Genomic DNA, 26,501 nt, shown 5'->3' on the forward strand with positions numbered 1-26,501 from the left:
CCTTACTATTTCTTATCTAGTGCTACCTGTTGTAGTGTATGTAACCGTTCCACCTTTAAGAGAACCGTTCCACCTTTAAGAGAACCGTTCCACCTTTAAGAGAACTATTTTAAGAGTTGCACTACTTTATCTTGGCTGCTGTATACTGTAATACCGGTGGTGACCACACCGGTATATAAGTGCTGTGTAAGGATTTATTGGGCAGTTCCGCCCTGACCTTCAACTAGTAAAGACCTGTTAAAGTTTACTCTTGTGGTCTGTGTAGTAATTCTCAATATAACACACAGACTTAACAGTGGCGACGAGTACGATCTTACCCTGCGGCAGAGATACATCCAAGGCAGTTTAACGGGCGTCGAGAAGAGGCATCCGCCCTCATCATTCTGCTGAGAAAGACTCGGGTCTGCAGAGCAAAGGAAGAATTCTGACACGAAGCCTTCCATCAGCAACAGGCAGTGATCATCCCTTCTATCACGGTGGTGGGTAAGCCGATCAGCGACGAGCAGCAAGTCGGCCACGTTGACTGTGAGTAGGGGAGAAAATAAAAAAACGGAGGATATAAGGGCAGAGAACTCGACCACGGCCGGGGAAAAGAGCCGGACAGAAGTCAGGGCCAGAGGCGCTGAGACTGGGGCAGCGTAAGGCACGGAAGCCGCGGTGAATGCAAACGCAGCCGGGGTGAGAGACCGGGCTACAAGGGGGAATGCAGCCAGTGTGAGAGACCGGGCTACAAGCGGGAACGCAGCCGGTGTGAGAGACTGGGCTACAAGCGGGCTGGGAGACGCAACAGCGTCGAGAGAGAGCTCGACCGCGACCGGTGAAAAAGGCCAGGCAGCTACCGAGGCCATGAGGCGCAGCGACCGGGACGATCGTAAGGCGCGGGAGAAAATAAAAAAAAAATTTTTTAAAACCGCGGAGAACTCAGCCGCAGCCGGGGGAAAGGACCGGACTGCAAGAGGGGCTGGGAGGCACGATCTGAAAACCGCTGGGAAGGGCGAACGCAGCAATACGGCAATCGCCATTACAGCCAGCGGGGGAGAAAGGCAAACGCGGGAAGCCGCCATTTTTGTAGGCGGGGGAAGAAGGCAAAATGCGGGAAGCCGCCATTTTCGTAGGCGGGGGAAGAAGGCGAGCGCGGGAAACCGCCATTTAAAAAAAAAAATATAAAAGAAAAATTTCTTTTTGTGTTTCTCAAGAAGGTTGCGAAGATGCCTAAGTGTGGTAACATCAACGATTTCGATCCTGATGTTGAAGATTGGGCCACGTATGTAGAACGCATAGAGATATATTGTAAGGCAAATAAAATATCAAATGAAGATAAAGCATTAACCTTACTAAACTCAATGGGTGCGAAGACATACGGGCTATTGAAGCATCTTCTATCACCAGCTAAACCGGCGGATCAGACTTTCGCTAATATTGTTGCTGTCCTGAACGATCATTTGAACCCCACACCGCTGATGTTAGCGGAACGATTTAAATTTTATGCGAGAACGCAACTGAAAGAGGAAAGCAACGCGGAGTACTTAATTGAACTGCGTAAGCTAGCGAAATACTGTCAGTTTGGGGAAGGACTGACAGAGGCACTGAGAGACAAATTCGTGTGCAGATTGTCGAAAGAAGGAACACAAAAGCGGGTACTTGAAGAGAATGATCTTACACTTGATAAGGCTGTCTCTATTGCAGCATCGCACGAAGCCGCAGCGAGAGGCACTGCGGAAATGCAGCTGAAGGCAGCGGTACTCAGCGTAGATCAAATGGCTTTGGGTACAACGAAATGTTATTGTTGTGGGACGACAACACACGATCAGAACCAATGCTGGTTTAAAAACCAGGAATGTAGAAAATGTGGCAAGCTTGGTCACATAGCTAAAGTATGCCGGTCAGGAAAGAAGACCAGCAACAAAAAGTCACCGCAGGAAAAGTGCAGCAAGGTACACAAGGTGGCTGAGAAGAGTTCGGATGAACAGAATTCGGATTCAGACTCCAACAGCAAGGAACTGGGTAGTCTGAGAATTCACAATGTGAGTAAGGAAGCTGACCGACAAACTATCTGGGTTACCCTGCAGATAGCAGGAGTCCAAGTGAAGATGGAATTGGACACCGGATCGGTGTTGACGGTCATGAATAAGCAAGATTATAAAAGGTTATTCACACATATTCCCCTACGGGATACGGAGATAGTATTAAAGACATACACGGGGCAAAGAGTATACCCCATCGGAAGGATAAAAGTCAAGGTGGTACACAAGGGCAAAGAACACCAAGGAATGGTCATATATGTACTACCTGAGGGAGGTCCACCACTTCTGGGACGGGAGTGGATCAGGAAAATAAAGATGGACTGGCACCCCCTAAAAGCAATAACGGGAGATTCCGGAAAAAGAAAAGATGTCAAACCTGCACGATTGTCCAGGATATTGGATGAGGGCATATGCAGCAGTGACAGTGACAAAGCAGAGAGTGAGAACTCGGTGAAGACAATCAGCTCAGACCCTGGAACTGATGATGGTAAGACCAGCCCATGTGCAAAAGACAAGTCTAAAATGGACTTGCAGACTAATGATGGAAAAACGAAGGAGTGTATAAATGCTTCAGGAGAGAACAAAGTATCAGAACAGAATCCCACTGAACAACAACAACATAGTTTGACAGAGAATTCTGAGTCTGTCCAGTCTACAGACATGCACATTTCTGAGGAACACCGGGCTCGAACTCAACTCAATTTCAAACTACAACAGCAATTAGAACAAATGATTCGCCATTTTGAGCAAGAGATGAATGCAAAGAAAAAGTTCTTTGACACAGAGTGGGAGAATCTGGAAAGACAGCAGAAGCAGCTGATTGAGAAAATGGAACAGGAACACACAAACCGTCTGCGCGATGAGGCCAAACGAATCAAAGCTGAGCAAGAAAGGGAATATGTTGAATTCATCGATCAGTTGAAAGCTAAGAAGAAAGAGCACCCTTTTGTGAGCAGTGTCAGCAGTACTAAGCCACTCAGGGAATTGGTGGCAGAGGCAAAACCTGAAGATGCTGCAGAGATCAAGTTTGTTGCTGAAAGCGCTACTTCCAGAGCTTTGCTTCGAATTAAAGAATTGCCAGTTAAAATTGTGAAACCCTTAAGAGAGAAGATTGGCATGGAGAAACATCGTGTCATTTTCGAATGCAAGGTTTCCAGGCCAAATGCTGCTGTCAAGTGGTATTACAAAGACAAAGAGATTCATCCCAGTAATAAATATGAGATTGTGAGTGAAGATGTGTACAGGAAGCTCGTTATTAATAATGTCGCTTTTGAAGATGAAGGCAACTACATGTGCGATGCCATAGATGACCAAAGCACAGCAAAGTTATATGTAGAAGAGCAATCAATTGCCATCATTAAACCCATATGTGATGTGGAAGTGACAGAGCCAAGTGACGCCATTCTTGAGTGTGAGCTTTCAGTTGCTGACGTGAAGCCTCCAAAATGGATACTAAATGGTGAAATTCTTCATGCTTCTGAAGATGTGGACATTGAGCATTGTGGCACTATTCATCGTCTCACTCTGAAGAAAACAATTTGTAAGATGACCGGCTTGCTGCAGTTTATCGCAGGGAAATCAAAATCTAAGGCGAGGCTGACTATTAAAGAGCCTCCGTCAAAGGTAGTCAAAGAACTACAGAACATTACAGTGGAAGAGAAGCATTCTGCTACTTTGAGCTGTGAGTTTACACCTACTCCCAAGATGGTCAGATGGTACAAAGACCAGAGCTTAATCGAATCTTCTGACCGATACAAATTTAAACAAAATAAGAATGTGATAGAACTTACAATTACAAATCTCATACCCAAAGACTCTGGTGAATATAGCTGCAAATCAAGTAATGCACAGACCACAGCCACACTCACAGTTGAAGCTCAAAAAATAGAAATAATAAAACATTTGGAGGACGTAGATACTGAGGAGGACAGCAATCTAGTATATTCATGTGAGTTGTCCCAGGATGATGAAGATGTTGACTCATCTGAACCATTATCACCCCTACCAGGTCACGCACGTGGTCCCTCCGAACTGAGCCAAATCAGTCTGGACGCAGAAAAACTTCCCAAGGTACTCGAGCCTTTAGAAGTCAACAATGCTGGTTCTGAAGTTACGAAAATTCAAGCTGTTAAGTCCAGTGAAGGACTATTAGATGAGTCAGCCCAGCAACGAAAACCTACTACGCCACCGAAAACTACTACACCACCGAGGCGTTATCCGGACCGAGTCAGGAGGCGCAGGAGGCGCCGCCTCAGAGACTGAATCTGTGAACTGTTTTTACATGAAGTTGTGTATATAGGTTATGATGTTATGTTTAATGGGAAATATATACTGTTAAGCTAAAAAGGGAGGATTGTAGTGTATGTAACCGTTCCACCTTTAAGAGAACCGTTCCACCTTTAAGAGAACTATTTTAAGAGTTGCACTACTTTATCTTGGCTGCTGTATACTGTAATACCGGTGGTGACCACACCGGTATATAAGTGCTGTGTAAGGATTTATTGGGCAGTTCCGCCCTGACCTTCAACTAGTAAAGACCTGTTAAAGTTTACTCTTGTGGTCTGTGTAGTAATTCTCAATATAACACACAGACTTAACACCTGTCTCTCTCAATCCTTTGTGCACTTTGTTTCTCCCTTCGAATGAAACATCCTGGTTCCCATCCCCCTGCAAAATTAGTTCAAACCCTCCCCAACAGCATTAGCAACCTCTCCGCCCCACCCCGCGAGGATATTAGTCCCATGTCTTTGGAGGTGCAACCCGTCTGGCCTGTACTGGTCCCACCTCCCCCAGAACCAGTCCCAATGTCCAATGAATCTAAAGCCCTCCCTCCCACACCATTTCTCCAGCCACGCAGTCATCTGCTCTATTCTCCTATTTCTATACTCAGTAGCTTGTGGCACTGGGAGTAATCAGGGGATTACTAACTTTGAGGTCCTGCTTTTTAATCGCTTTCCTAGCTCCCTAAAATCTGCCTGCAGGACCTCATCCCTCTTTCTACCTATGTCGTTGATACCAATATGGACCATGACCTATGGCTGCTCCCCCTCCCCTCATAGAATTTTCGGCATCCACTCAGTGACACCCTTGACCCTGGCATCAGGGAGGCAACATACCATCCTGGAACAACATCTGCGGCCGCAGAAACGCCAAGCCGTTTCCCCAACTATTGAATCCCCTACCACTATTGCCTCTGTACAGCTGAGCCACCTGTGGTGCCGTGGACTTGGCTCTGGCTGTACTCCCCAGAGGAACTACCACCCTCACCAGTATACCAGTTAGAGAGTGAGATGGACCCAGGGGACTCCTGCGCTGCCTGCCTGGTCCTCCTTGTCTGTCTGACGGTCACCCATTCCCTCTCTGCCTGCACACTCTTACTCTGCGGCGTGACCACCTCCTGAAACGTGCTATCTTTCCAGGTCTGCGCTGTCCTCAGGCTCCGCTCTGTTTAAGTACTGTCGCCGGTCCTGCCGCTTATTTCCAGGATCTAACTGGATCTTGAATAAACCGAAGGTGTCCCTCCCCACTCCCTTACCAGCAACAACAGTCCAAGTGGTGGTCAGTCTTTGTGTGAAGACATTCTTCGCAACGTCTGTGTTCAAATTGATTTTCACCAGTTTTAGCTGAAACACCTTGTTCTGGTATCTTGACTTACCGCCAAGTCGAGTCTGGATTGCTGTATCCACAGGGTTCCATATTTTTTTTAACTCATTTTTCAGTATGTGGGCATCAAGGGCAAGTGCAGAATTTATTGCCCATCCCTAGTTGCCCTTGAGATGGTGATAGGCCCTCTCCTTGACCGGCGACAATGAAGGAACTGCCGATTTATGTCCAAGTCAGGATGGTGTGTGACTTGGAGGGGAACTTGGAGGTGGTGGTGTGTCATGCTGCCCTTGTCCTTCTTAAGTGGGGGAGGTTGCGGGTTTGGGAGGTGCTGTCGAAGAAGCCTTGGCGAGTTGCTGCAGTGCATCTTGTAGATGTTACACACTGCAGCCACGTTGTGCCGATGGTGGAGGGAGTGAATGTTTAAGGTGGTGGATGGGGTGCCAAATAAGCAGGCTGCTTTGTCTTGGATGGTGTCGAGCTTCTTGAATGTTGTTGCAGCTGCACTCATCCAGGCAAGTGGAGAGTATTCCATCAAGCCTTGTACCTTGTAGGTGGTGGAGAGACTTTGGGGAGTCAGGAGGTGAGCCACTTGCCACAGAATACACAGAATATGACCTGCTCTAGTAGCCAGGGATTATATGTGGCTGGTCCAGCTACGCTTCTGTTCAATTGTGACCCCCCAGGATGTTGATGGTGGGGGATTCAGGGATGTCAAATGCCATTGAATGTCAAGGGGAGGTTGTTAGACTCTCTCTTGTTGGAGATGGTCATTGTCTGGCACATAGGTGGTGCAAATGCTCCTTGCCAGTTATCAGCCCAGGCCTGGATGTTGTCCAGATCTTGCTGCATGCGGACATTGACTGGTTCATTATCTGAGGAATTACAAAAGGAGCTGAACACTGAAAACATCAGCAAACATCCCCATTTCTGACATGATGATGGAGGGAAGGTCAATGATGAAGCAGCTGAAGATCGTTGGGACTAGGAGTACCTGAAGCGATGACCCCTGGGGCTGAGGTCATTGGCCTCAAAAAGCCACAACCATCTTCCTTTGTGCCTTAAAATCCACCCCTTTGATCAAGCTTTTGGTCACCCCTTCTATTATCTCCTTCTTTAGCTCAGACTCCAAATTTTCCTAACACCTCTCTAGGACGGACATGTTGAGAACAGTTCGGTTTTTCCACCAGTTCCTCTTTGTCATCTTTTGTCTTGGGAAGCTTGAACCAGAGGAACAAATGAAAAAGAGGAAGTCCCCTGAATGTGATAAATATATTTCTAACTCGAGATTTATTAGTTGCAGTTCTTCCACCCAAAGAAAAGTCCCACCAGCCTAGAAATATCTGAGAACTGTTACTGCAGATCGCACAGTATAAATATGTCAAATTATTAACCAGCAGGAAAACCCAAAGACTGAATCCATTTGTATATCCGGCTGAATCTCACACCCACTTTGACACCAACAAGCTGTAAATAGCCAAGCCTTTTACACTTGCATCACTGCCCGTCATCAGTTCGAATTTCGCAACAATTGCACATTTCCTGGCACTTTGTATTGAGGAGGCTTTCGTACTGAGTTCATTTGGATTCACTTCACACCAGTCCTTTGTTGTGTGTGGTGTTCATATTGTAAATAACACCCATTGTTCCAGAGTTAGGTGCTGAAGCCAAGGGCTGGACAATGAGCCAAATGCCAGGGTTATGAGGGTAAATTCACTGACTCTATCCCCTCCCCGCACCCCGCCAGCAGTGAGCTCTGCTTGAAGGAGACACAATTTAGCAGAGGGCCACAGTGCTAACCCCTGATTGAGCATGGCTGCCCACAAGGAGTGTGGGATTGGTGAATCTCGCGTGAAATTCCTTTTATCTTACTGAGCCATGCATTAACAGTTCCAATATTAAAATACAACCTTCTAATTTCAATGTAGTTACACTGCTGATGCTTTTCAAAATACTATTCAGAGATCGGCTGGGGGCAGACAATTTGTACCAAACTTTCCCTTACACAATCGTGAATTTTCACCTCAGCGTCCTCATAAATTGGGTTCTGCGTCCCCCTCCGCCCCCTCTCCACAGCCCATTGCCCCCACACCCCCCACCCCACTCCCCACTACTCCTAATCCCCACTCCCCACGCTCCCTCCTCCCACTTCCCCCCGAGTCTGATTGTAGTGTCCTCACTGAGATCAGTTCATTCATTCAATTGGTTTGGCATAAAATTCCTGCTGGACAGATAACACAGCTCGTCGTTTAGTTATAATTTTTAAACAGTGTTTATTGAATGACTTTCAATCGCACAAGTTCCATTTTGTGTCTCACACACCAGCAATGCGTTATTCTATCTAAACAGAGTCCAAGGGGGTGAAATTGCTCTTCGCCAGTAACGTGAAACTCATTACGAATCGATATTGGCCAGGACACCGGGGATAGCTCCCCTGCTCTTCTTCGAAATAGTGCCGTGGGATTAACGTTTCATCTGAAAGACGTCACCTCCGACAGTGCAGCACTCCCTCAGTACTGTACTGGAGTGTCAGCCTAGATTATGTGCTCAGGTCTCTGGAGTGCCATTCAAATTTCTGGATACGCATTCTCAGCTTGTCTGAGATTTCACAGCGCGAGTGTGAATCCGTAACATCATCTCTACATGGTCCCACGTTTAGCATGGCTCCCTGTATCCTGCTCCAACAACGACACCTGTGTGATTTTCTGTTTCTCACACCAGCCGTCGCTACAGCTTCCCCACCCCCGCCCGACTCACACTGGCAATTGAGTGCTGTGCTGTGAGGCCATGTGTGAGGGCTGGGCTGGGCTGGACTGGGCCAAACACATTGCGTGTCGCTATGCTGCAAGCAGTGGAGAACGGAGACTGTCATCCAGGCATTCTGGACTGCATTCAAAGCCAGATGCCAGAGAAAAAAAGTGAAAGGTTATCGTGCTCAAACTGGCACCAGCTTAGCACGGACTGCCACTCTGACCCAGAGAGGTCACAAGGTCAGGTGCTGCGGGAAAAGTTGGCTCTGCACCAAACCCGTGCTGTACCAGACCTGGGCCTGCTCGACACTGACACTGGGGCCTAGGAATTGGCTCCAGGTGCAGCACACACCGCACACACCCAATGAGGCCGGCGGCAGGAACACGGCGCATTGGACACCCGGCCTCATTAGTTTATCAGTAGCAAGCTGCAGGCTCCAGTCACGGCCCCAGAGGCAGCTCACCGGTCACAGGAGGAGGGAGCAAGATTGGCCGACTGGGACCTGAGGTGATTCCGGGGTGGGGGGGGGGGAACAGGGGGATAAGGCAAATGGGAGGGGGGCACACGAGCGGTGTCTGGTGGTGGCTGACGGTTTTAATGTGGGGCCGGGAAGAGCACGCCTACTTCCTCCTGATTCACACTCAGGTAAGGATTTGTTTTAAAACGTACTCTTTTGGTGGCGGCCTCCAACGGTCTCTTTAAGGACCCCTGGTTAGGCCTGGTGAGGCCGCGTGGAGACCTGGTCACCCTGAATTCAGCAGGCCCAAGGCCGGCAGCGTTCAGGAAAAGCCAGTCTCCGGCTTGGGTCCTAGAACAAGCGGTAGGCCCCTCATTAGCATATTCAAGGAACCTAACGCCTGTTTCAGGCGATCGCCAGGGACGCCTCTACAGTGCCCGAACCAATAAGGCGTCAGACGTGTTTCTGACGCTATTCGGACATGGAGGGTTGGCCCCCTAACTTGGACCCATTATCCACCCAGAAAAAGGGTGCAACGATGCCCAATTCCCCCCCACCCCGGGTGTCTGCAGTGGGAAAGTGTTCAATACCCAGTGCTGACCACGAGTGTAAAATACAGATATTTAAAAAATCTTGTACCACTATGAGTTTAAACAAGTTATCCGTTGCCTTTCTCCTGTTACTCGGTTCACAGAATCACAGAATCTACAGTGCAGATAGAGGCCATTTCGGCCCATCGAGCCTGCACCGACACATATCCCACCCTATCCCCGTAACCCATGTATTTAATCCCCTAACATTAAGGGTCAATTTATCATAGCCAAATCAACCTAACCTGCACATCTTTGGACTTATGCTCAACTTATGCTCAAGTTTCCTCCATTTTAGCATAAATAGGATTTTCTTCCATTTTTAACGGGCCAGGTCGTGGATCATCTTCCTCCAGATGGGACTGTGTCACCGCGTCTACCGGGCAGCTTATCAAAGAATAAATCTGCTCATTGGACAAAGCAACGGGATCCTCCTTACTGTCCTCTTTGGGCTGTGATTGGCCGTCTGGTTTGAGTTCAGTAGCTGAAGAGGTTTCAACCTGCCGTCCAAGGCCCGTGTGGTCTCCGCCTAGATATTAACAGAGGAGATCTCGTTTGATGGGTTCACTTCCAGTGGGGGACAGATAATGAAAGCGGACTGTCTCGTTACTTGAGATAAAGGTACAGGAGCTTTAGAACAGACACAGTGTTGACTGAGAGGATTATACTGAAAGATTGCAACTACTTACATTTTACTCCCTGGATTTCAGTTTTGCCTCCATCACTAGGAAAACAGAAAAGTAAACATGTAAATAATAAGTAACATTAGATTCAAACAATATTAAACCGTTGTAAGTGGAGACTAGATTAGGTCACTTTCTCCCCAGGGCCTGGATTTGAGTCCAGCTCAGACTGAAATTCTCTCATTCATTTTCTCTCTCTCTGACTCTCTGATTGTCTCTCTGACTCTCTTTCTCTCTGTCTTTTTCTCTTTCTTTGTCTCTCTCTCTCTCCCACTGTCTCTCTCTGCCTATCTCCCTGTCTCTCTCTGTCTGTCTATCTCACTGTCTCTCGCTGTCTCTGTCTCTCTCCATTCTCTCTGTCTGTGTCTCTTCCCTGTCTCTATGTCTGTCTCTCTCCCTGTCTCTCTCTCTTTCTCTCTCTGTCTGTCTCTCTCTCATTGTCTCTCTCTGCCTGTCTCCCTGTCTCTCTCTCTGTTTGTCTCTCACTGTCTCTCGCTGTCTCTGTCTCTCTCCATTCTCTCTGTCTCTCTGTCTGTGTCTCTTCCCTGTCTCTATGTCTGTCTCTCTCCCTGTCTCTCTCTGTCTGTCTCTCTCTCATTGTCTCTCTCTGCCTGTCTCCTTGTCTCTCTCTCTGTCTGTCTATCTCACTTCTCTTTTGCTGTCTCTCTGTCTCTCTCCATTCTCTCTGTCTCTGTCTCTCTGTGTCTGTCATTCCCTCCCTGTCTCTATGTCTGTCTCACTGTCTCTCTCCCTGACTCTCTCTCCCTGTCTCTCTCTCTCTTTCTCTGTGTCACTCTCTGTCTGTCTGTCTCTCTCCCTGTCTCTTTCTCTGTGTTGCTCTCTGTCTGTCTCTCTGTCTCTGTATCTCTGTCACTCTCTGTCTCTCTCTCCCTATCTCTATCTCTCTTTGTCTCCCTCTCTCTCTCTTTTTGTCTCTCTCACTGTCTTTGCTGTGTGAGCAGTCCTCTCTGCAATGAGTTTTCACAGTCCCAATCCAGTTCCTTGCCTAAAACTGCGCATCATTCAGTAAAATATTTGGACTAAATTGATCATTATGGTCAGATAAGCCGAAATATTGTCCTCAGAAAGTTTAAAAAAAATAACTTCACATGGGCACAGTGAAAGGAGCTATTCTGATGTTGGGATAAAGGAGCACTATCAGGTCAGAGGGCAGAGGGCAGAGTGCTTTACACGGCCTCGAGCCATTCTATACCTGACTTAGAACTGTTCGGTTGTGAGATTGGCTGCAAAACCTAGAAATGTTTTATGCTGGGTGGTGGAATAGATTAGTACGGCCCTTTAATATTTTAGGATCTGCCAAGTCTAGATTACTAGGAATAAAAGTCCTCTTTCTATATCTCCCTGGTCTCTATCTCTGTCTGTCTCTGTCGCAGTCTCTGTCTGTCTCTGTCTCTTTGTCTTTCTCTGTCTCTGTCTCTTTCTCTCTCTCTCTCTTTCTCGCTAAGGGTCCTTGATGAAATGAATTTGGTCATCTCGATCCAGTTTGTAGTGCGTGTGAGCCACAGTACAAAACTACCCCTAAATTGGCACTTTCACTCAAACAGACCATGAGGTGTGAGAAGTGAAATGTCCGAGCGCCCTCCTGAGTTTGGAGTTGAGGAGCATTGTTGGGACAGTCCCAAGGGAGCTTTACACTGCCCCTAATCTGGAGTGCTCCAAATGATACTGTGTGGCCGCAGTGGAAAAGTGACCCATTTGCAGAGTGGGCTCCCCTCACCTTCATCACATTAACAATCTCCGAACCCTCCATCCCAAAACCCGTGGTCAGTGTTGAACGTTGCCGGGGCCGACAGCTGTCACTCTGCTTACCCTTTGACCACTGACTCTTCGATCAAACAGTACATATGCTCTGTAGAGTCAGACTTTGGGCCAGTGCTCTCCATTCCTTCACCAGGCCTTGGCTGGCTCGATGGCGTTGGAACTCTCGTCACCGAGTACGCAACATGCTCGTTGTCACCGCTCTGATCCCTTCTGGGAACCACAGAGTACGGGAAACCTAGACAGAAGGACGGGTAGACGATGTGTGCTTTTAGTTTCAGCTCTCAAAGGGACAGGCTCGGAAGAGTTGGGCAGTAATTCTAGTCACTTACATTCAGCCACCTGTGTCAGCTGCACATCACCGGCCCTACAGTTAGTAAAGAAAAGCAACCTGTAAATGTTCCATTAAATGAGGAAAACTATACAGAAAGTCTGCCCGAAAACTGAATGAATCCCATCCCTACCTGGGTCCTGGTGCTGAGGATCCTTCACAACACATGCCATAAGATTGGAAAGATAAATTTAAAAATCTTTGTAAGGAGTCTGCACTTACAATTTTCTAGATTTAGATCAAACATTTTAGAGCTCTTGCTTACCTTTGGCAGATTGTCGTTTCCTTCGGATTATGCAAAGTGCCCCAACAATGCAAAGTACCCCAACAATGCAAATGATCACAACCGCACACGCTATGGTTACTTTCACAGGTGTGACAGTGTCTGGACCTGCAGAGGAGAAGCAACATTAAGTTCAGTCTGTGCAATCCCATGATATATGTAGAGCTGATCACACTGGTTACCTGGGCTGAGGAACAGACATTTTCAGTTAGAATCTGGAATAGTGCAATGGCGAAGAAAGGAAATTGAACCAACTTATAACAGATACAAACTGGACAACTTATTTGGAATCTATCAGCTTAAATTTTTTTTATTCATTCATGGGATGTGGGCGTCATTGACAAGGCCAACATTTATTGCCCATCCCTAATTGCCCTTGAGAAGGTGGTGGTGAGCCACCTTCTTGAACCGCTGCAGTCCGTGTGGTGAAGGTACTCCCACAGTGCTGTTAGGGAGGGAGTTCCAGGATTTTGACCCAGCGACGATGAAAGAACGGCGATGTATTTCCAGGTCAGGCTGGTGTGTGAATTGGAGGGGAACTTGGAGGTGGTGGTGTTTCCATGCACCTGCTGCCCTTGTCCTTCTAGGTGGAAGAGGTCGCGGGTTTCGGAGGTGCTGTCGAAGAAGCCTTGGCGAGTTGCTGCAGTGCATCTTGTAGAGGGTGCACACTGCAGCCACGGTACGCCGGTGGTGGAGGGAGTGAATGTTTAAGGTGGGGGATGGGGTGCCAATCAAGCGGGCTGCTTTGTCCTGGATGGTGTCGAGCTTCTTGTGTGTTGTTGGAGCTGCACTCATCCAGGCAAGTGGAGAGTATTCCATCACACTCCTTACTTGTGCTTTGTAGATGGTAGAAAGGCTTTGGGGAGTCAGGAGGTGAGACACTTGCTGCAGAATACCCAGCTTCTGACCTGCTCTTGTAGCCACAGTATTTATGTGGCTGTTCAAGTTATGTTTCTGGTCAATGGTGACCCCCAGGATGTTGATGGTGGGGGATTCGGCAATGGTAATGCCGTTGAATGTTAAGGGAAGGTGGTTAGACTCTTTCTTGTTGGAGATGGTCATTGCCTGGCACTTATGTGGCACGAATGTTACTTGCCACTTATCAGCCCAAGCCTGAGTGTTGTTCAGGTCTTGCTGCATGTGGGCAAGGGCTGCTTCATTATCTGAGGGGTTGCGAATGGAATTGAACACTGCAGTCATCAGCGAACATCCCCACTTCTAAACCTTATGATGGAGGGAAGGTCATTGATGAAGCAGCTGAAGATGGTTGGGCCTAGGACACTGCCCTGTGGAACTCCTGCAATGATGTCCTGGGGCTGAGGTGATTGGCCTCCAACAACCATAACCACCTTCCTTTGTGCTAGGTATGACTCCAGCCAGTGGAGAGTTTTCCCCCCGATTCCCATTGACTTCAGTTTTACTAGGGCTCCTTGATGCCACACTTGGTCAAATGCTGCCTTAATGTCAAGGGCAGTCACTCTTACCTCCCCTCTGGAATTCAGCTTTTGTCCATGTTTGGACCAAGGTTGTAATGAGGTCTGGAGCCAAGTGGTCCTTGTTGAACCTAAACTGGGCATCAGTGAGCAGTGCTGCTTAATAGTACTGTCGACAACATATTCCATCACTTTGCTGATGATTGAGAGTAGACTGATGGGGGGGGAATTGACTGTTTTGGATTTGTACTGCTTTTTGAAGACAGGACATACCCGGGCAATTTTCCACTTTGTTGGGTAGATGCCAGTGTTGTAGCTGTACTGGAACAGCTTGGCTAGAAGTGTGGCTAGTTCTGGAGCACAAATCTTCAGCACGACAGCCGGGATGTTGTCGGGGCCCATAGCCTTTGCTGTATCCAGTGCGCTCAGCCGTTTCTTGATATCACATGGAGTGAATCAAATTGGCTGAAGACTGGCTTCTGTGATGGTGGGGACCACAGGAGGAGGCCAAGATGAATCATCCACTCACCATTTCTGGCTGAAGATGGTTGCAAACACTTCAGCCTAGCCTTTTGCACTTACGTGCTGGGCTCTGACATCATTGAAATGGGGATGTTCATGGAGCCTCCATGGAGAGATGCATCTGCGACAGGTAGATTGGTGAGGACGAGGTCAAGTATGTTTTTCCCTCGTGTTGGTTCTTTCACCACCCGCCGCTGACAGCTATGTCGTTCAGGTCTTGGCCAGCTCAGTCAGTAGTGGTGCTACCGAGCCACTTGGTGATGGATATTGAAGTCGCCCACCCAGAGTACATTCTGTGACCTTGCTACCCTCAGTGCTTCTTCCAAGTGTTGTTCAATGTGGAGGAGTACTGATTCATCAGCTGAGGGAGGGCGGTAGGTGGTAATCAGCAGGAGGTTTCCTTGCCCATGTTTGATCTGATGCCATGAGACCTCTTGGGGTCAGGGAGTCAATGTTGAGGACTCAAAGGGCCTCTCCCTTTCAACTGTATACCACTGTGCTGTCGCCTCTGATGGGTCTGTCTTGCCTGAGGGGCAGGACATACTTAGGGATGGTGATGGAGGAGCCTGAGACATTTTGTGAAAGACTTATTTATATTATATACTTGCTGGGGGTGCCCGGCGGTGCCGAGGCTTTTTTGAGGGCATGTTGTTGTTGGAAGAGAGAGAGGGAGTGACTGGGGGCAAGGGAGAGAGGGAGCGACTGGGGGCAAGAGAGAGAGGGAGCGACTGGGGGGAAGAGAGAGAGGGAGTGACTGGGGGAAAGAGAGAGAGGGAGCGACCGGGGGGAAGAGAGAGAGGGAGCGACTGGGGGGAAGAGAGAGAGGGAGCGACTGGGGGGAAGAGAGAGAGAGAGAGCGACTGGGGGGAAGAGAGAGAGGGAGCGACTGGGGGGAAGAGAGAGAGGGAGCGACTGGTGGAAGAGAGAGAGGGAGCGACTGGGGGGAAGAGAGAGAGAGAGAGAGAGAGTGGGAGTGTGTGAGAGAGAGAGAGAGAGAGAGAGACTGGGAGTGAGAGAGAGAGAAACTGGGAGTGTGTGAGTGAGAGAGACAGAGAGACTGGGAGTGTGTGAGAGAGAGGGATTGGCAGTGTGAGATAGAGAGAGACTGGGAGTGAGAGAGAGAGAGAAAGACTGGGAGTGAGAGAGAGAGAGAGAGACTGGGAGTGAGAGAGAGAGAGAGAGAGAGACTGTGAGTGTGTGTGAGAGAGAGAAAGACTGGGAGTGTGAGAGAGAGAGAGAGTGGGAGTGTGTGAGAGAGAGAGAGACTGGGAGTGTGAGAGAGAGAGACTGGGAGTGTGAGAGAGAGAGAGAGACTGGGAGTGTGAGAGAGAGAGAGAGAGACTGGGAGTGTGAGAGAGAGAGAGAGAGTGGGAGTGTGTGTGAGAGAGAGAGAGAGAGAAAGAGAGAGAGAGAGAGACTGGGAGTGTGAGAGAGAGACTGGGAGTGTGAGAGAGAGAGAGAGAGACTGGGAGTGTGAGAGAGAGAGATTGGGAGTGTGAGAGAGATTGGGAGTGTGAGAGAGAGAGAGAGAGACTGGGAGTGTGAGAGATAGATTGGGAGTGAGAGAGAGAGATTGGGAGTGTGAGAGAGAGAGAGACTGGGAGTGTGAGAGAGAGAGAGATTGGGAGTGTGAGAGAGAGAGACTGGGCTGCCGTGGCTGCTCACCTGGTGACTTTGGGTCGGGTTCTGGGGCGGGGCTGTTGACGCCGTGGGGAAGTTTTATGCGCGGCGGCTCCCGGCACGGACTGCCACGGCCGGTCACCTGGTGGCTTTGGGTCCGGCTCTCGGGCGGCGCGGTTGACGCCGCGGGGAGCCCCGGGAGCGGGCCCAAGGGGTGAAAGCCCGAGTGAGTCCCCAGGCCGCAGCCGCAAACTGAGCCGAACCCTGATGCCGTTGGCCGAGGCGAAGATGGTGACCTGGTCGCGGAAATGAACGGCCTTCAGCAGGTTCCGGGCATTGTCTAAACTGGCGACTAAAACAAATTGATTGGCGTCCGCCTCAGGCCCAGGGGGCAGCGGCATCGCGCCGGGAATCCGCTCAACTCAAGGCCCAGGCTTCCCGGGCTACTAGGCCGCGCCCGGTGCCGGCACAGCCGCTCGAAATGGCCGTCAAAGTAGGCGAGCCTCCGGGCGAAGTGCAGGGGATCACTTCATTTCTAACTGTTCCTAAATACAATTTAAAACTGAAATAAATTGTTCTTTTCCTTAGTTCCCTAACACACAGAAAGTGGCAAAAATAAATAAAGTTAGGAATCAAGATGACGGCCACTCACCTCCGGTCAGAAGGATTAGGCCCGCCCACACACGCAATGTGACGCACCGATTGGTCAACCATCAGGTCACTGAACTGTAGGATTGGTCAATCATCATGTCACTCAACTGTAGGATGGCCCGCCCGCACACGCAATGAACCCGCCCCCGTGATGCAGCGATTGATCGACCGTCAGGTCGCTCGACAGTACGATTGGTCAACCTTCACCTCACTCAATGCTAATAAGGGGATAATGAGCGGAATTTTGAAAAATTTTTGGATACCGTCGGCACAATTTTTGTCTCACCGAAAAGTAAATATGCTTATGACCGTTCCGGAATCGTAAGCTTTCTTTTGATGTAACACGCGTGTAGGTACGCTCTAAAACTTTCGAGTGTATAGAGTACAGACAGACAGACAGACAGAAGAGCAATTATATATGTATAGATATATAGAATTATTTATATTAAATGAGTCGCATTGTTTCTAAATTGTATCACTTACTTTGAGTATTTGTACGAGTTATGCTGCTGGTCACTGAGGAGATTCCAGATGTTGAGGTGGGGGTGTCTGAAGGTTTACCACTGCTCATTACACTATTTACCTGGGCTGAGGAACAGACATTTCTGGTTAGAATCTGGAATAGTGCAATGGCGAAGGAAGTAAATCAAAGCAACTTTTAACGGCTACAAACTGTACAACTGATCTGGAATCTCTCAGTTTGAATTATTGATATTAAACGATTCACATCATATTCTAGATTGTATCACTTACTTTGAGTATTTGTACAAGTTATGCTGCTGGTCACTGAGGTGATTCCAGATGTTGAGGTGGGGGTGTCTGAAGTCTCTGCACTTGCCTCTGTCACAGTAAGGGAGATGTTTGCTACAATCTTCCAGACAGGTTTCCCTGAATATTGACCGTTGACAGCACAGAGATACCTCCCAGTGTCCACCACATTCGCTGAGTGAATAGTAAGGTTGTGAGACTGGCATCTAACAGTAGGATTGTCTGAGCTTTGGGTAGAGATTCTTTGTGACGACCTTCTATCCACACAGCAGCGTGTGTTAGAATGTGCCGCATAACGCTCAATGTGAACAGAGTGCAGACACTCGTTGACGTTCCCAGATCTGATCCAAAACAGAGTGAAGGAGAGGGTTTCTCTATTCTCAAACTGGCAGGGTAAAGTCACATTCTCTCCCTCTGACACTGTCAGCGACCAGGAGATTTCTTCATCTGAACCTATAAACAACATTGACAAGAACATTTATTAATATAATAATCTTCAGTGCGGTACTTTGTCAAAGGATTTCCTAAAGTCCATGTACAGTACATCCCCGCATTCCTCCATCTACCATGTCTATTACCTTCTCGACGGTTTTTCAACCTCAATCATCCTCTTTGAAATCCGTGCCAGCTACTTTTCACTATTTTCTCTTTATCTACATACATGGTAATTTCATCTTAATAAAGACACTAAAGTTTTCCCAAAGACAGCTATCTGCCCTAAAACCTCCTCTAATATCTCCCCAACGCCTCCCTAATATCTCCTCTAACACCTCACCTTAGATCTCCCCTAAAGTCCCGGCAATAACTTCCCTAACCCCTCCCCGATACTTCCCCGATAACCCACCATCCCTCCCCGATCCCTCCCCCGATATTGCCCCAGTACACGTACCACTCTGGATTATCACAAAGAACAAGTCGTGGTTTTCACATCCCTCTCCTGACAGTGTGAGCCAAGACAGACAGTTCGATGATCTTCTTCCTCTGGAATCCTGAGCCGAGCAGGTAAATACCCTCGAGTTAATTGTCTTCACAACATGGAATGTCAGAGACTCCGTTTGTTCTTCATTTAATTTGCATTTTCTACACTCTGGTTTACTGGGCCTGTTTCTCCAATTAGGACTGACGTTTTCACAAAATTGCATTTCCTTCTTTTTATTCTTACATGTTATTTTGTCCATTTCTGCTCCGAGATCAGTGGAGCTGCACAAGGTTACTTTATTCCCAGCACCAGTGGGCATGTGGCACTGCAGAGTGGTGACATCTCCTGGTCCTCGGGAGAAGAGATAAGTGGATCCTGCAGGGAAAGGGCAGAATCGGATAGAGATAAGTAACATTCCACACAGGAAAGATCATTAAACACTCAATCTGACACAAGCCTCTCACAGTAAATGAGCCGAGATAGACCCCCACCACCCCCTTTACACATTGTGATCGACTGCCCTCCCATTACACAGTCTGAATCGAGTCCACACCACCCCCTCTCCCTGCCTCCATCACACAGGCCTGGATAAAGACCCCCCCCCACCCCCACCATAACACATTCTGATCGAGACCTCACCCCCATCCCCATCATAGCCTGAATAGAGACCCCCACCCATTCACTAAGACTGACTACAGTCATACATAGTACATAGGTTGAGGTTATTGGAAGTCAATCATCTCAGCTCCAGGACATCGCTGCAGAAGTCCCTTAGGGCAGTGTCCTAGGCCCAACCATCTTCAGCTGCTTCATCAATGACCTTCCCTCCATCATGAGGTGACACGTGGGACTGTGCACTGATGATTACACAGTGTTCAGCTCCATTTCCAATTCCTCAGATAATGAAGCAGTCCATGCCTGCATGCAGCAAAACCTGGACAACATCCAGGCTTGGGCTGATAAGTGATAAGTAACAGTCACACAACGTAATGACCATCTCCAACAAGAGAGAGCCTAACCACCTGCCCTTGACATTTGATGGCAGTACCATCATCGACTCTCCCACCAGTAACATCCTGGGGTCACCATTGACCAGAACCTTGGCTGCAACAACCACATAAATACTGTGGATACTAGGGCAGGTCAGAGGCTGGGTATTCTGTGGCAAGTGGCTCACCTGACTCCCCAAAGCCTTTCCACCACCCATAAGGCACAAGTCAGGAGAGTGGTGAAATACTCCCCACTTACGTGGATGAGTGCAGCTCCAAAAACACTCAGGAAGCTCAACATCATCCAGGACAAAGCAGTCCACTTGATCGGCTCCCTATCCGTCCCCTTAAACATTCACTCCCTCCACCACTGGCACACCATGTCTGCAGTGTGTACCATCTACGTGATAGTATCTCGCCAAGGCTTTTATGGCAGTATCTCCCAAACCCCCGACCTTCACCACCTATAAGCACAAGGGCAGCAGATGCTTGGGAACACCATCACCTCCAAGTTTCCTTCAAAGTTGCACAACATTCTGACTTGGAAATGTAATGCTGTTCCTTCATTGTCGCTGGGTCAAAATCCTAGAATTGCCTACCTGACAGCATTGTGGAGCACCTTCACCATTTGGAGTGCAGACGAAAGGCCAACCCCAATTGACCTTCTCAATGGCAACTAGAGATTGGGCAATAAATGCCGGAATTGCCAGTGACACCCACATCCCGAAGAAAGATAAAATAAATATGAAGTAATCATCCACTTAATGAGGGAACTTAATTTAAGACGTGGCATTGAATACTGGTTCCTAACTTTCAGGGAGATTATAATAACTGATAATAGGTGTGAGGACATTAGTTAGACCTGTAAAAGGAAAACATGTGGGTAAATATTATCTTTTTAGTTGGGGTTTCTGTAGGCGGAGGGAATTAGCTGAAGCTGAATGGTGCAGACCAAAGAGATATTTATAATTAAAAGTATCACTTGATGGAGAGCAATTATATGCAACAAGAGCCGAACTATTTATAAGGTAATGAAGTAGAGTTATACCAATCTCGTTAGACGAATGGAAAAAGAGCTCGTTAGTTAGGAAACCAGCTGTTAGCTAAAGTTATCGATAAGGACTCAGTTCAATTAGACTCTCCGTATATGGAGTTGTTTTTCAATGCAGAAATGTGCAAATTGTCACATAGTCGGAGTGAGGGGGAAGTACAAAAAGTGGCAGAGTGTAATCAGTATTTGGATTCGAAGGGGTTTGATTGGCATAAAACACTGAACATTAACGCGTTTGAGTCACCAGTTATCAGCTCTTGCAAATTCTTGTGGCTCTTTGCTAGAATCAGCTCACGGCCTCGCTCTCCCCACAGTCCTCCTGTATCTTTCGCAGCTTCAAATGTTTATCCAATTCTCACTTAAAAGATAGAATCATAGAAAGTTACGCCACAGAAGCAGGCCATTTCGGCCCATTGTGTCTGCGCCGGCCAACAAAGAGCACTCCGGCCTAATCCCACTTCCCAGCTCTTGGTCCGTAGCCCTGCAGGTTAGAGCATCCCAAGTGCACATCGAAGTACTTTTTAAATGTGGTTAGGGTTTCTGCCTCTATCACCCCTTCAGGCAGTGAGTTCCAGACCTCCACAACCCTCTGGGTGAAGAAATTTCCCCTCAAATCCCCTCTAAACCTTCCACCAATTATTTTAAATCTGTGCCCCCTGGTTTTTGACCCCTCTGCTAAGGGAAATAGGTCCTTTCTATCCACTTTATCTAGGCCCCCTCATAATTTTATACACCTCAATAAGGTCTCCCCTCAGCCTCCTCTGTTCCAAGGAAAACAAACCCAGTCTATCCAGTCTTTCCACATAGCTAAGATTCTCTACTCCCGGCTGTAGTGGTCAATAGCATGTCATTCTATAGTGGACACTAGGTGGAGCCGTAGAGCTGTATATAGCTGTATGTATACAAGACTACACTACCCAGCTGTATAGATATTAAGACTACATTACCCATGAGGCACGAGGCTACCCAGAAGGCAACAGTCAAGTTGGCAGCCTGCACACAGGAGCACACATGCAGCATCTCTACAGATACTGTACCTAGAGAACGTGTACTGAATAAATGACTAGCTAGAAGCTAGCTGTGTTCAAAATAAGAATGTCTATTTATTAATGAACATAACATGGTACCAGGGTGGTGAAGATCTGCTGAAAATTGTGAAAAGCGACATGGAGAAGTTGAAGCCACCAGAGCGTTTGAATCTCGAGGGAAATGTCGACTACAATTGGCGGATTTTTAAACAACAATTCGAACTCTACATTGCAGCCATCGGATTCGGTACGAAGCCAGATGCAAGGAAGATAGCATTGCTGCTTACGGTTGCAGGCCCACAGGCGATAGAGGTATTTAATACATTTGTATTTAATCCAGCAGAGAACAGAGAAAAATTAGAAGATGTGCTAAAAAAATTTGATGCTCATTGCTCTCCCAAAAAGAATGAGACGTATGAAAGATACATCTTCCGTTCTCGGACACAGCGACAAAATGAGACTTTTGATAGCTTTATAACTGATCTGAAACTGAAAGCACAGACATGTAATTTCTCTGAGCTCAAAGCATCCATGATTCATGACCAGATTGTGTTTGGTATTCATGATAAAGAAGTCAGGGAACGTCTGTTGAGAGAAACCGAACTAAATTTGGAAAATGCGGTGAAAATATGCCAAGCCAGCGAGCTAGCTCGAAAGCACGCGAAGACTTTCAGTGAAATCAATAATGATGCGATTGTAATGAGTGATAATGCTGCTGTCGGTGCTGTGTCCTACAAGGGGAAGAAACGTGGGCAGGACAGAAATGAAAAGCAATCGGAGGATGAAATTTTTAATTGTAAACGCTGTGGTTACAAACACCAGTTAAGACAATGCCCAGCATTTGGAAAAATGTGCACAAAGTGTAATGGAAAGAATCACTTTGCCAAACAATGCTTTTCAAAAGTACAAACTAAGAAAGGGCAACGAGTTAATGTAATTGAGGACACTGAGTTAAGTGAGACATTTTTTGTCAGAATGGTGTCATGTGACGATATCAAAAAAGATACAGAAAATGTGCAGCCCTCAGAAATGGACAATGCTGAACATAAAGTCAATGCAGTAAAAGTGGACAAATGGATGATCCCACTGCAGGTAAATGGAGCATTAGTTACCTTGAAACTAGACACTGGGGCAAAAGCAAACTTAATCAGTATGAGTGACATTAACAATATGAAAGAAAAGCCCAAAATACAGAAAAAGTCAGTACTACTGAAGAACTATAATGGACAGAAAATAGATAGCTTAGGTGTATGCAGACTTAAAGTGACAGTCAAAGACAAAGTGCATCATCTCATGTTTTCTGTTGTGGCTGAAAGACTTGATTCGATACTAGGTGACAAAGCTTGTGAAGACTTAGAACTGGTCAAGAGAGTCTACTGTATAAACTGTGCCATAAGCAGACCAGATGACTCAGGTGATGAAGCAGAGAGCCCATCAAGGATGAAAAGGCCAAAGGGTATCCATGTCTTCAAAAAGCCTAGTTTCTCCAAGAAGAAAGAAAAAGACTTTAAGGTCAAAGAGAAGCCAAAGGAAGAAAAGCACAAAGAGGAAAAACACAAGGAGAAAAAGTCCAAAGATATAACTGCAGCAGATGTTGTTAAGCAGTGGAAAGAGAAAAAGAAAAAGAAGAAGCCTGCACCAGAGCAGGAAGCAGTTCCGGTGGATACTCCTTCTTCCCTCAGGCCAATCTTTGGTGTTCCATTAGCCGAGGCTGCTGAGAGGACTATGCTGTATGATGGGATCCAGCTGCCAGCAGTTTTTCGAGAGTGCATTGACTACATTGAGAGTTATGGCATGAAGAGTGAAGGAAACACTGAAACCCTCTCCAAGCAAAGATCGCAAGCAGACCTCGATCTATACAAGAGCAGATTGATGACAATGCCGCAACTGCATCTTGTCATTCACCGTCAGAACAATCTCATGAAGACACATCAGACTTACCCGTGTTGAGAAGATCCACACGTGAAGTAAAAAAGCCTGATAGACTTAATCTTTGAGTACAATGTAAAGCTTTGAAAATGTGTTGACTGTTTTGAAAATGTTTATGTTTATAGAGCACTAACAAAAGTGTTACTGATATTATCTTTATTGTTTTCTTAAAAGTTGATGGATATTGATTTTGTTAAACCTCAAAGAAAGGGGGATGTAGTGATCAATAGCATGTCATTCTATAGTGGACACTAGGTGGAGCCGTATATAGCTGTATGTATACAAGACTACACCACCCAGCTGTATAGATATTAAGACTACATTACCCATGAGGCATGAGGCTACCCAGAAGGCAACAGTCAAGATTGCAGCCTGCACACAGGAGCACACATGCAGCATCTCTACAGATACTGTACCTAGAGAACGTGTACTGAATAAATGACTAGCTAGAAGCTAGCTGTGTTCATAATAAGAATGTCTATTTATTAATGAACATAACACCGGCAACATCCTTGTAAATCTCCTCTGTACCCTCTCTAGTGCAATCACATCTTTCCTGTAATGTGGTGACCAGAACTGCACGCAGTACTCTAGCTGAGGCCTAACTAGTGTATTATACCGTTGATAAGATCCAACGCTCTCTGCCTCAACATTCGCTGTGGTAAAGCATTCCTTGCTCCAACAACCCTCTGTGTAAAGACATTTCTCCTAACCTCTCTCCTCACTGTCTCAGTGCTATTTTTAAACTGATGACCCATGATTAAACCATGTTAAAATGCCGCAGCAAGGACTGTGATGCGAGCACATTAAACATATACACAAGAACACCAGAGTTTTAAATCCTTATCCTATGCTGAAGATTAACTGAAGGTATTAATCCTTACCTGTAACATGTCGGAACAGAAGGAAAAGCCCCACAAACAAAGCACCAAGCGCCATTTCACATTCCTAGCTCGTTTTTTGATCTTCAGAAGCTGGGTGGCTGATTCACCACCACATTCTGATCTGTGAGAGAAAAAGAGAAGTGCAACTTTTAACGATTTTGGTAGAGGAAAGCAGCTTCCTGTTTGATCACTGACATTGTATTAATGGGCCCGGGGACAGCGATTGGGCTGTTTGTTCAACCCTCCAACCACAGAAGTGTCTGGAGAGGTGAGAGGCTCCGAAATACAAAGTGTACACTATGAATGTGTCACTGTGCACCACAGTGATAGTGAGTAACACACTCGGCAGACATGTTAACAGCCCCCTAGTACGATGTAGATAATAACCGTCTGGAGCACAAGAGCTTTTAGTCAACAGTAACATTGGGTCACTCCCACTCTCGGAGAGGATTAACATGGGGGACAGTTTGGATGTTGGGTTACAAGATCACAACATCAATACAGATGAGAGCGTTAGCTCCTCCCCTATCCATGCCGGCTCTCTGCAAGAGCACTTCAGCTAGTCCCACTCCCCCGCTCTTTCCCCGTGGCCCTGCAATTGTTTTCCTTCAGGTACTTATCCAATTCCCTTTTGAAAGCCACGATTGAGTCTGCCTCCACCATCCTTTCAGGCAGTGCATTCCAGATCCTAACCACTCGCTGCATAAAAAAGTTTTTCCTCATGTCGCGTTTGGTTCTTCTGCCAATCACCTTAAATCTGTGTCCTCTGTTTCTCGACCCTTCCGCCAATGGGAACAGTTTGTCTCTATCTACTCTGTCCAGACCCCTCATGATTTTCAACACCTCTATCAAATCTCCTTTCAATCTTCTCTGCTCCAAAGAGAACAACCCCAGCTTCTCCAGTCTATCCACGTAACTGAAGCCCTTCATCCTGGAACCATTCTCGTAAATCTTTTCTGCACCCTCTCGAAGGCCTTCCTAAAGTGCGGTGCCCAGAATTGGACACAATACTCCAGTTGAGGCTGAACCAATGCTTTATAAAGGTTCATCATAACTTCCTTGCTTTTGTACTCCATGCCTCTATTTATGAAGCCCAGGATCCCGTAAGCTTTTTTAACCACTTTCTCAACCTGCCCTGCCATCTTCAACGATTTGTGCACATATCACCCCAGGTCCCTCTTTTCATGCATCCCCTTTAGGATTGTTTCCTCTAGTTTATATTGCCTCTCCTCGTTCTTCCTACCAAAATATATCACTTCGCACTTTTCCGCGTTAAATTTCATCTGCCACGTGTCCACCCATTTCACCAGCCTGTCTATGTATTTTTGAAGTCTTATCCCTATCCTCCTCACTGTTCACTATACTTCCAAGTTTTGTGCAAATTTGAAATTGTGCCCTGTACACCCATGTCCAAGTCATTAATATATATCAAGAAAAGCAGAGGTGCTAGCACCGACCCCTGGGGAACACCACTGTATATCTTCCTCTCATCCCAAAACAACTCTTCACCACGACTCTCTGTTTCCTGTCACTGAGCCAATCCCGTATCCATGCTGCCACTGTCCCTTTTATTCCATAAGCTTCAACTTTGCTGACAAGCCTATTATGTGGCACTTTATCAAACTCCTTTTGGAAGTCCATGTTCACCACGTCAACCGCATTGCCCTCATCAACCCTCTCTGTTACCTCATCAAAAAACTCGATTAAGTTAGTTCAACACGATTTGCCTTTAACAAATCCATGCTGCCTTTCCTTAATTACTCCACACTTGTCCAAGTGACTGTTAATTTTGTCCCTGATTATCGTTTCTAAAAGCTTCCCCACTGACGCACTTCGTTTGAGCATAAAGCAAGGCTTTAATCAACTTGTTTCAGAACATGGAGGTCTAGTTGTACTTCATTAGTTCCTTGTCTTACAAAATGTCCCTGGCAAACTGGGCCCACGCCCGAGTATTTATACTCCTTGGACGGCGCCACCAGCTGGCTGTCCAGTGTTATTTCATGAGTAGTTTCTTGATGATGATGAGATTTATAACACCCACTACTGAGGTTAAACTGACTGGCCTGTAGTTGCTGGGTTTATCCTTACACCCTTTTTTGAACAAGGGTGTAACATTTGTAATTCTCCAGTCCTCTGGCACCACTCCTGTATCTAAGGAGGATTGGAAGATTATGGCCAGTACCTCCGTAATTTTCACCTTAACTTC

General features: G+C 46.9%; 1 protein-coding gene across 2 annotated transcripts in view; it reads right to left on the reverse strand.

The window, feature by feature from the left end:
* Positions 1-24,459, reverse strand: part of LOC147097287 (uncharacterized) — a 30,382-nt gene extending 5,923 nt beyond the window's left edge. Inside the window, exons 1-10 of one of the 2 annotated variants that reach the window (XM_085972113.1) lie at positions 24,296-24,459; positions 18,385-18,789; positions 17,481-17,948; positions 17,211-17,315; positions 12,484-12,609; positions 12,352-12,373; positions 12,220-12,254; positions 11,939-12,125; positions 10,115-10,149; positions 9,671-9,954 (exon numbers count right to left, since the gene is read on the reverse strand). In XM_085972113.1, coding sequence (XP_085828239.1) covers positions 9,704-9,954; positions 10,115-10,149; positions 11,939-12,125; positions 12,220-12,254; positions 12,352-12,373; positions 12,484-12,609; positions 17,211-17,315; positions 17,481-17,948; positions 18,385-18,789; positions 24,296-24,350 — 1,689 coding nt within the window. In that variant the 5' untranslated portion in view covers positions 24,351-24,459 and the 3' untranslated portion in view covers positions 9,671-9,703. Of the gene's footprint in view, positions 1-7,875; positions 9,955-10,114; positions 10,150-11,938; positions 12,126-12,219; positions 12,255-12,351; positions 12,374-12,483; positions 12,610-17,210; positions 17,316-17,480; positions 17,949-18,384; positions 18,790-24,295 lie in introns of those variants that run through there. The other variant, XM_085972112.1, reaches the window with a different exon arrangement.
* Positions 24,460-26,501: the final 2,042 nt, after the last annotated feature.

The sequence above is a fragment of the Somniosus microcephalus genome, chromosome 32, assembly GCF_052327205.1.
Source record: "Somniosus microcephalus isolate GS21.2 chromosome 32, FLI_Smic_1.0, whole genome shotgun sequence".
Taxonomy (NCBI): domain Eukaryota; kingdom Metazoa; phylum Chordata; class Chondrichthyes; order Squaliformes; family Somniosidae; genus Somniosus; species Somniosus microcephalus.